General features: G+C 41.0%; 1 protein-coding gene across 1 annotated transcript in view; it reads left to right on the top strand.

Annotated features, from left to right (window-relative positions):
- Nucleotides 1-11,220, top strand: part of il11ra (interleukin 11 receptor subunit alpha) — a 52,409-nt gene that overhangs the window by 36,438 nt on the left and 4,751 nt on the right. Inside the window, exons 3-11 of the mRNA XM_080510443.1 lie at nt 2,173-2,239; nt 3,226-3,392; nt 5,439-5,553; nt 5,703-5,863; nt 6,731-6,894; nt 7,128-7,272; nt 7,406-7,504; nt 10,633-10,735; nt 10,908-10,987. Of these exons, the coding sequence (XP_080366569.1) occupies nt 2,173-2,239; nt 3,226-3,392; nt 5,439-5,553; nt 5,703-5,863; nt 6,731-6,894; nt 7,128-7,272; nt 7,406-7,504; nt 10,633-10,735; nt 10,908-10,986 (1,100 nt within the window). The 3' untranslated portion in view covers nt 10,987. The remainder of the gene's footprint in view (nt 1-2,172; nt 2,240-3,225; nt 3,393-5,438; nt 5,554-5,702; nt 5,864-6,730; nt 6,895-7,127; nt 7,273-7,405; nt 7,505-10,632; nt 10,736-10,907; nt 10,988-11,220) is intronic.

The raw sequence follows: 11,220 nt of genomic DNA on the forward strand, positions 1-11,220 counted from the left end.
AAGAGAGACTTTGTTGAAACAGAGCAGAGTTAGAGTACAGAAACTAAGCTTGTAACAGAATATGAATATGAGCTGAAGGGAAGAAAAGAATACTAATATTTTTTTCACAATCTATGAATAATGAGAAGCTGATCAGAAAGCCATTCATAAGCAAAAACGACCATATTGAACTTGGATAAAACACCTAAAAAGTAGAGAAATTGGCCTTATTTTCTCTTTTATAAAATACAGCTCTGTCGATAGGTTGTATGGAGTAACCATATGCTACATATGATGAATCGTCACTTCTATGCATGACTGCAAAAACCTGAAGCTTCTGTTTCCTTGTTTTTTTTGTGCGTGTGTTTTTTATCCCCCAGAAAGTCTCAGTAGGCTTCAGCGCTCCCCTCTCTTTGTGCATTTGTCTCCTGCACTCCAAAATATAAATGCAACCACAAAATCACAGTGGAGCACTTTGCTGCTGCTCTTTTCCCCAGCTGTTTCATTATGTGCAGCCACGAACAGGAGAGCGGCCAGAAAAGTGAACTTCAAGTGCCAGCAAAAAACCCAGTGCCGGAGCAAGGCATTCATTCTGTGACCACGTTAAATTCGATTAAGAATTAACTAAGCTGTTCCCTCAGGGGCATGTGAGGTTATCGTAGGAGGGAAAACAAAATATGAATATACTTGTACAGCAAATTCAATTAAAACAGTGCCTCCTCCACGGTGAGTTCAATCTCCCACAATAGAATTGATGGGAGTAAGAAAACCTCCACTTTTCTCAAGGTGCCGGGATTGTCCGGTGAACAGATAAGGTAGAGTTCATTGAATCAAAAAAAGAAAACACAAGCGAACCTGGAGGAAATAGTTTGTTACCAGAGAGGCCAGCAGGGAGTGTGCATGCCTGACTGATTGAGGTGGAGAATTAATGAAGGTGTGTGCGTGGCAGACTCGCTGCAAGAGTGATGTTTTTCCACTCCACATCTACTGGAAATGCCCGCTTTAGCAAAATGAAGCCAAGCTAAACAGGCACACACATACACTCACATACAGCCGATAGAGTATCGACTTTGCAAATTACTACAGTCACCACAAATATTTGTTCAGGCATACACTGCACTTAGTATTCCTTCAACGCCCCTCTAATTCGGTGTGATGCAAGGATAGGGTTTTTTTCTTTTTTCTTTTTTTTTTAGATGAGGCTGCCTGTGCGTGTTGCTTTCAGGTGAAAATATGTTGTTTAAAAATAGCTTAAATTAAGGATATTTAAGATATAGAAATACAGATTAGGTCACTTAAGCCTTCATTCTTGCTTCACTCTTTGTATTCATGTTAAATGTGGTAAAAGTATCAAATAAAGTCCTTAAAACACATGATTTGGATAATGTTGTTGTTTTTAGATTGAAGTTAAGATCCAGTTTGTGCTGGTTCTGTACAAGATTAAATCAGCTCATCAACAAATTCTTTTGATGCATCAGGATCGGCGAGCAAGACGACGAGGCTGGGATCAAATTACAGATTGTCTTCTGAGACGCCAACTCCAGGAAAGCCTCTCAGAAGAATATTTGCTTAAAGAGAAGAGACTACAGACAGAGAATAAACACAAAGTCAGTTTAACATAAAAGTGAGAAAGTTTCCAATCATTCTGTATCAAAACAAGAAGAAAATGTATATTGAGTGTCAAAGGTCAGCCTCAAAATGTGCCCCTATACAAATCAGCGTTCCTCACTGGGCTCAGCAGCTCTGTGGGTTTTACTTTTGGTGTTGGTATTAAAAAAAAAAAGTTTCTAAATGGAGTTTTAAAAATACAGCCTCGTCCAAGACTTTCCTGAAATGCTTAGCTGTTAATCTGTCTTTTATTGGAGGGGATTTGCAGTGGATTAACTGATATATAATAATAATATTATTATGGCGGTGATGATAATGTGCTTTCACAAAAAAGAAAGAAAGAAAGCCCGGAGCAGCTTTATACTGTGTGCCAAAGTGTTCTGAGCCCGAAGCCTGCAGGAGCCCTCGCCATGTATGGAGATGTTATTGTCACACTCTTGACTATACTGTAAATGGTGGCTGCTCGAATCACATTAATACTGACAATGACAACGCGCGGTATGCGCGAGTGAGCAAAGTGCAGACACTGCAAGTCAGAGAACAATGCGCTTTAATGTTTTATGCCGTCTGGGTGTGTGTTTGCAGTGTCAGGCGTACAGTACGGACGCCTGGACTCCAATGTGACACTGGCATGCGGGAAGTCACAAAACAGGTGAGGAATTCAAACCACGAGCACGACAGGATTTCAACACATCTACTCTGTGTTTGTGTGTTTTTTTTTTTTTTGTTTCATCAGAGAGGCATTTTAGAGAAAAGGGTCTCATCCCGGTAGTGCCTGCATCCCCTCTTTGAGCATCAATATAAACTGTACAAACTGGACATATAATACAAATATATAAATATAAAGTGTAAAACATCAGACACATTATCAGGTAATCATGAACAGGATTGCATCTGATGGAGATATGAAAACACTTAACGTCCAGGTCGGAAGGCATCAGTTGAAACGGGTGGAGAGCTCGGTGGGCGGGGCCATAAAACTTAACGAAGGTCTTCAGACTGTATTATAGCGTCAGAAAATGTAAACATGAAAGTGTTTGGGCTGACATCTCTGGGATGTCGAGGTTGAAGCTTATAGCTTATTTTTAGGCACCGCTGAACTTTGTTCTTCAGCTGACATCGGACAATCAGCTGTTGGAGCTGCATGTATAAACTATACGTTGGCCTAATGGACTTCTAGTTTCCAAACATGCCCAAGAGTGATTCATCCTCCGCTGAAAATAGATGCCTCTTCACCTTTATTTAAAGACAGATGTGAGAGAAAGTTATTTAAAGAAAATGAAACTTTACTTTCACAGTGTTCCTCTTCAGCATGGTGGCCTGGTGCAGAGTCGCCATAGAAGGATAAAAATAAGCTGCATTACAACAGGCTAATCTTAGCCGAACAAACGGATGGTTGGTGAATTCTGCTTCACAATGGTAATGGTATTAGAGCTGGCACAGACTAGGCTGGGGATTTGTAGAATACCACAAGCAGGGCCAATGCTTTGTTGTTGTTGTTGTTGTTTCTGAGTACAAGAAGGCCAACCCTTGTGTTTAAATGAACACGCTGGTGTTTTGCACCTGTGACACCTGCTCTCGAATTGTTTTCTATTTTAATCTCAAACATACTATGTGACCTCTGCTGTGTCCTGACAGGTTACCTGTGGTGTGGCATCTCAACAACAACTCTGCGTTGCCATGGCACCAGGTGACATCAGACGGCAGGTTAGTCCTGCTGCAGGTCGAACGGTCGGCGCAGGGCAACTACAGCTGCTACGACACCCAGGGGCTCCTCCTCCATGCCGTCACCCTCAGGCTGGGCCGTAAGTGTTGTTGCGACTTGTTTGAGATCACGCTGGCTAATTTGGGGATTGCCGTATATTTAGTCTTTCGCCATGGGACCGCAGGCTTTCAGGAATAGGTGTGCATCCCAGACGCTCACGCTTCATTTCACCCTGTCTGAAACGTTTGTTTCCACCTTTCTGGCTTCTGACCTACGCATCTTTTTTTCATATTGCTTCAAATGTATCACCCCCCCCCCCCTCATAAAATGTAATTCGTTGTTCACTTCTGAACACAAGAAGTCATTCAAACAGTGATAACTAGAGCAACGCTGCTGAGCGTCAGAGGAAACGAGTCTTATCAGCCATCACAAGGACAAAGCCCTCTGCTTCCTCTCACTGTCTCAAACAGGAAGCGGCTGCCTCAAGTGTCGCTTCCCTTCCAGGAGCGCAGGGATTTTTCCATGGTACTGCTGAAATTGTTCCAGAGATATTTTAGTAGAATGAGTGAGACTCCAGGGAACAAAGTGGGTCGTTTTAGTCCAAAGGAAGAAATAAGCCACAGAACTAGATGCACCACAGTTGAAATATGGAATAGCTGTTGGCTAAATCTCCTATTCTTCATTTTGAAGAAAGCCACATGATGCTTTACTCGGTTTTTAGTCAAGTGTGTAAAATAAAAGTTTTTAAATGTTTTGACCAAATAGGTGGAAGAAGAAGAAACAAAATAGGTGCATATGCATGTCTGAAAAAAATCTATTGTGAAACTGACACATCTAACTCATCATTCATCACACCAACACCAAATCTTCCAAAATGCGTTTAAAATCAATTTCCATACTACAATTGTTTTGTCACAGCACTTGAATGAACTCAAAAACTCCTAACTGACGGCGCCAGCAGCCGCGATTCTTCCATCTGTCTCTGAAATATGTTTGAAAGTAGATCACCATACTGTGGCCCTGGTATTGAAGTGTGAAGGAAGTACGGAGCAAACTGAATGTTTAATCAGTTTCAGTGATTTGTTCATGTCTTCGGCTGTTATTCTAATGTACTGATGATCACTTGACCTGATGAGCAGTTGTCGTGTTTTATCCCTGTGTTGAGCAAATTGAGAAAAACAGGCTCAAACATCGGTATTGTTGTGGCTAAACTTGCCAAAGCAATTTAAAAAAGTCACACAGTAGATTAATTTAACAACAAAGCGATTGACACGAAACTTACATAAAATCAGGAGATTAAGTAATGTTGCTTTCCCTCCATGGAGTCAGTGAAACACGTGTTTTTTTTTTCAATTAATTATTTACAGTTAGACTCAATAGACCAGGGGTGTCAAACAAGAAGAGGCTCCAATCCAGCCCACCAAGCCTCCAAGCAAATTGTTTCAATTTCAAAGAAAACATAGATTGAAATATTTGGTATATTTGGCATTTGGTATACTCTGCACCACCCCAAGTGAAAAGGTAAAAAGAAAACAAATAAAAAAAGCAAAACACAATATTGTCTTGTGGTATCATTTTTTTTTCTTTCTCTGTATTATTCAGTAGAAAATGTACTACCCTGAAATCTTGTAACTTTGCCATATTGCTGGTTTTATCCACGCTGATGTGAACGAAATAAATTCCTCCATATCGTCATTGGATTCACAAAAGCAGTTCAAAATGAGGCTGGAGTTCAATTACCCATGTGTTGCTCCTTGTTGGCAAGCTCAGACGTTCAAAGAGAAGCTGAACTTGCTTCCTCAACAGACCTCGGCTCAACTTGCCTGTTTTAGGCAAAGTACTAACCAAGAGGATTTAATTTGAAAACTATTGAGTTTGTTGAGCTGCATATGTAAGTGTTCCAGAGGAATAACTCATGTGAAACAAAAATAAAATGACCATCTTTGGTTCTCTACGGAGGCTTCCACCTCACTCCAGTGCCATGACGGCAGTTTTTTCTGAAGCTGGTGTAAATAACTTCATTACAGGGATATGACTCAAGGACAAGACAGAGAAACTGAAAAAAAAAAACCCATTACAAGCGTTTAAAAAAACTAATTTCCTGGAAGTGAACTTTCCCTGACTCTTTTTTTTTCTTTTCCCCCAGATCCCCCTGGGCTGCTGAGCATTTCCTGCCAAGTGCCCAATCATACACATGTTCGCTGCTCCTGGGTGGAACCAGTAAAGACGTTTCTCCCAGCCAAGTACAATGCCTCCTTCAGGTGAGAGCCTGAAACTGCAGCTGGACCAGAAAAAAAAATAAAAAAGAATAATGTTTAAATGGATGATAAAGACACTTAAATGTGAAGCGAATGCCTCGAACATTGTAAGGTGTGCAGTTTAAGAAACACCTTTTTCTCTTGTTGTCCAGGAACGGTCCGAAGTGGGCGCCGTGCATCCTGGATGTCATCCACAGACGCTGTGATGTGGACTACCTCGCCTTCTGGCAGCCCATGCATATGCTCAGTATCACAGTGACAAACGTCCTCGGGTCGGAGACGACACTCGCCCGTATTCGGCTCCACGAGCTGTGTAAGACCACATTCGGCTTACACTGCACGCATTCAGTGGAATTCTTCTTTTTCCTTTATTTTTATTGTTTCTAAAGTAAACCACAAATAATTTTTTAAGTTAAAAAGAGGGAAAACTAAATCTCTAATATTTAATATTTTTTCAAATATTTACATTTAATAAACCCACAATACAGTATATGGAAGTTTGGGAATGCTGTTTTTTAGTTTGAAAGGAAATTCTAAAAACATATATAGTACGGCGCTCTCTTTTTAAATGCATATTTATAAACAGTAAAACAATATTGGGTATCTGTAAACACAATACGCACAATATCTGATTAGAATTAAGGTGCCTGAGGATTTCTTAATTCGAAACATTAATATGCTTCACAAATTGATGCTCGCTAATCTGAGCTCACACGTGCTGAGATTTTATCAGAAGACTCTTTGCTCTGTACGGAGAGAATTTACGGTTGAATCACATCAAATTATCTTTTTTTTTCTACCCGCCTGAACTTGTGACCCATCCTCCTTTGGTCCTCATATCAGGGATTAACTCTTCACCTGAGGCCTTCACAGCAGCGCCCAGGCAGGTCGCAGCACCCACAGTGACTGGACAATGTGTTTTCATCGGAAATATTACAAGGATGCGGATATTGTGGAACGGGGCTCATAAATTTCACAGCTTGAGTTTAAGTTAGTCAAAGTGAGAGTCAAAGCGTTTTTTTTTTTAGTTTCGGTTGTTATTTTGCTTTGAGTTGTTTCAATCAAAGCTTCCGTGGGCACAGAACTCTCAAAAACAACGAAATAAAACAGCTTGAGAACACTCTATTTTGGACACAGTGGAAAATACTTGTGGCAATTCAGATTGTTGCTCTCTTCACAGTGAAACCGGACCCTCCGGAGGTGGTGAAGGTGAGCGAGCTGGAGGGCTTTCCGCAGAGGCTGCGCGTGTCCTGGAGGTTTCCCGTCTCCTGGCCGAAAGACAACGCATTCCCGCTCGTGTTTCACATCAGATACAGGCCTCAGGGCTCCATATACTGGTCAGAGGTCAGTGAGCAAGGCTTTTGTCCAAATAACGCATTGCATACGACTGCGAGAGAATGTAAACTTTCTCATATTGGACCTCTCTGCAAAAACAAGGCATTCTTTCTTTAGATTCCACAAATTAACTTGATAGAATCACAGTCCGATAAGAAAGCTGTTTGTTTTCATTATGTTTTTTTTTATTTGTTTTTTTCTTGTGAGCTCATCTGATTTCATTTCACCCCCCTCTCGACCAGATTTACTCCGAGGAGAGTTCTGTCATCATATTTGATGCCTTAACAGGCCACTTCTACCAGGTTCAGGTTCGAGCCCGGGACGGGGTGAATTCAGAGAGCCGCTGGAGTGAATGGAGTCCGTTGCATCTCGCCAAACCCTGGGAAGGTCGGGACAACCGCTCAGATATGAATAGTAGTGAATAGTGATGTGCAAACTGTTGTGACAGTAGACTCAGATCGGAATATTTCTTCATGAATATGATTATTAATTAGAAGGAACCTTTGTCTCTGCACTGCAGCCTACACCACTGCCGACCCTACAGAAGAGTCCGAGTACAGTTTTCCAGACTTTTTCCCCTTCAATACGAAGCCTGAAACCTCCACTGCCAAGTCGCACAGTAAGTTTCACATTCACATTTGAATGAATTGAGACCACAACACGCCGAGGTTCAAATCACATCTATTTTTCCTATTCCAGTCTTAATAAAGGACTTGCTGGGTTCATTCTCATCCACATTCGAGGAGGAAACATAAACTAATTATTCTAGTAACTTCCATCACACTCTTTAGTTTTTCATGGAGCATGGAATCCAGATCAAATTATTGTTTTATTTTACCCTCTGCAGTGACTCAATATGCGGTCACACTAACATCTTAACAGCATTTCTAAACCTCTTTAAAACATTCTTTTATTAACTGTTAACCTGCATTATTCAGCATCAGTTGCATCAGTTTGTTAATATCTGATCTTCAGAAACTGTAATAATCGGCAAACTGCATCAGATGCAGCAGCATTATCATGAAATCCACCTCATGACTTCATTTTTGGTATCATGCCCTCACTGAGAACTTGCCAGAGTTTGTAAAAAGCACCGCATTCTTTACTTCAGGACAGAGGTATTTGTGTATAGAAAATGTTTCGTCATTCATTGCAACAGTAAAACCAACTGTTGTCTTAGCGTCACCTGCGTTGATTCTTTTGCCGTAACTCTGAATCATCATCTGTATGAAAGGTAACATACAGGTCCTTGAAATGACCACTTGAGTACATTAACAACAAATACACAACTACTACCAACTCCTAGAACTCACAGGTAGCTTTTGAAACGTCACTGAAACACGACTTCCCCTTTTGGATGAAATGAAGGTTGAATTCTTTGTTCATTTGGTCAACGCTTTTTTTTTTTCCTGGATTTATTTCCCAATGATTACAGTCTGCTCCTCGGTTGGTCTCAGGCAGCTTGTTTATCACACACAAGGCTTTCACAGAGCCATCATCCCATAATCCTTTCCGTCCAAACCCACAAACAGACGAAAATCATCTGTGAATTAAAACTGATCACACACAGACGCCATAAAAAAAAAAAAAAAAATGAAATACAAAGAGTGTTTGTGTGTCCTCCTTGTCCCACCGCAGCAGGAGTCACTAAATCCTGTCACGGCGGCTCAGCACTGGATAACAAATCCATAAAATTCAGTATTTTCCAGTAGTTCCAAAAATGATTATGGATCTCGGTTGTATGTCGACTCAATATGTTGATATGTAAATGAGAACAAAATTCTGAATCGATCAGTCTCTGATTATTTGATTTTATCTGTGCTGAACTTCCCTCTCAACAACTCGCAGTAATATTGTGGGGGTTTAACAATACGCACTAACAGACCTGTAGGTAAATGAATCAGGAAGACCAGTACCTTCCTTTCCAACGTGCTGAGTTCCCTCTTTCCCTCTTTCCCGCTTTCCCGCTTTCAGCTCATATGAGAGGGTAACATGTTCAAAACACTCCTTCGTCCCTAAAACCATTTCCTTTCTGAATTCAGGACAGGCTAGGAGGAGTTGTACCGCATTTGATCACATGGGCTTCTCACAGGTCGGCAGGAACTTTTTATTTGCACTGATGGCACTTTAACAATCTGGATTTTATAGCTTGTACATGAATGTATTTGCATTATTAATGTTTTATACATTGCTGCAACACAATTTGCCCTATGGGGGACACAAATAACCTGAACTCAATAGATTTGTTTTGTCCAAAATGTACCAAAAAGACCCCAATAATTTGGTTTCGCAGAAACAAAACACACATCGCGTCATTTTAAAGATCAAATCGTCCATTGCTTGTAAGTTTGAAACGTCAGCGAATGTCTTCAGAATCACAACTGATTAAATCGCATGTTTGGGGTTTTTGGCAGCACCTACAATCCCAATCATGGAACTAATGTAGCAGCGACTTGGAGTGAGGCATTATTTGCTGGTGGTACAGTCCGACGAGAACAGTACAAGTACCTCTCGCCTGTGCCTCATCGCCAAATTGCATATAATTGGAGTAAATTGTATCTGCGGGGTGTCGTGTTTTGCACACCGCCGCATGCACCCGGGATGAAAAGCTAAGTGCATAGCAGCGTGTTCACACAGACCAAAATGACTGCAAATACTCAAAAATCTACACAAAACTACACAAGCAAGGCGATGCATACAAGAAGGCACAGACTGTGAACCAGATGTCGATTTCTATTTGTGTTACTGAGTGTGAGAGTCCACTGGCATCTGCGGATGTGCTCATAAATCTCCATTTTAACTCGGTCAGTACCATATTTACTTTTTTGACTTTTTGAATTTGGTTCCCTCGCGTCTCTCTCTGTGTGTGAAAACCCTTTGTTTACTCCCGTCAGTATAATGAATGCATGTTTGTGTGAAAGCTATAACGGCAGACGTAAAATTAACTTGTCACCAAAGAGTAATCCATTCCTCGGACACACACACAGGCGCTGTCTTTCTCTCTTTGTTTCTCACACACACAGAGGAGAGACGACAGAGTGTTGTTGTTTTTTCCCATCACCTGGTGTGTGTTTGTTAGGTTATGTTCTAGTTATAATGATGCATTTTGGCAATAAATCTTAGGCCATTGGAAAGCCTTTATAAATAAAAGTGTTTGTCTTTAGCAGAGAAGATTTTGCAAAACATTCATGGCTGCAACCAGCATACAAATAAATCATGTTCCCTATAAATATGCCACTATTGAAATTGTATTTTTTTTTTTACCTTTCCTTCACACGACATGTTGTCAGAAGTGCTTTGACATTAAGCGTTGTATTATAAAATGATTCTATGTCTAGTGTGAGTGTTCTGCAGCGCCGTGTTGTTTTGTGAGCGTGAGAGTATAAAAAAACGAAACGCAAAATCTTCTGTCAGTTTGATCTACAACTTGAGACTCTTTCAGTAAATCAGGAATAGGAAGTGAAGAGACTTCAGGTGTCAAACGTTCCTCTTGTCAAGTATGGAGGTCAAAGCACGTAAAATGAAAGGACCACTTTTTCTGTAATTATAATGTAAAAAAATTCAAATATCTTCCTGTTGAGGCCAATAAACAGTCAATAAACAGTACTTAGTTCACAAGACGTTTCAGGTTTTTTTTTCCCCTAAAAGATTATATCAAAGTTAAAAATTCCTGCTTCTTTGACATTGTCAAATGTCACATTCCTCCCTGACGCCATGACGATCTTCTTCCCTCCTCTTATCGCTCAGATCCGGTCCACGAAGACGAAGGTAATTTGGGGTTGGTGATCCTCCTGGTTTTGTTCTCCGTGGTCATCCTCGCCACCATCCTTTCCCTCATCTTTGTTATGTGGTAAGGCGCACACACACACACACACACACACACACACACACACGGCCCACAAGCCACAGCTGAGTGTTCTGTCTCTTCCAATTAGATTACAAACTTCTCCAATACCCCCCCCACCCCCCCTCCTTTTTTTTCTTTGTTAATGTTTTGTTTGACATTGTGTTCACGTTTTCAGGATGAGACAGAGACGACGGGATCAAGCCACCAAGCAAGAGCTCACCTCCATGGTCAAGATGAAGTCCATGCCAATCTAAAGTGAGTCACGTTCACACACACGTGATTGTTTGTGTTTTACTTGACATTGCTCGTGCCGACGGCTTTTGATCTCCTTTTAGTTGCATTTGAAGCTAATTAAATTCAAAATTAGGCGTTGCTCCTTTCAGATTCATAAAGGTAGCCACAAACCGCCCACAGACGAGGCAAAGAGCCAATGAGAAAGGCCGAAAGGGTTCAAAGGGCTGCTATAAACAACATACAGGCAGTTCTCA

This window comes from Blennius ocellaris, assembly GCF_963422515.1.
Source record: "Blennius ocellaris genome assembly, chromosome: 15".
NCBI lineage: Eukaryota > Metazoa > Chordata > Actinopteri > Blenniiformes > Blenniidae > Blennius > Blennius ocellaris.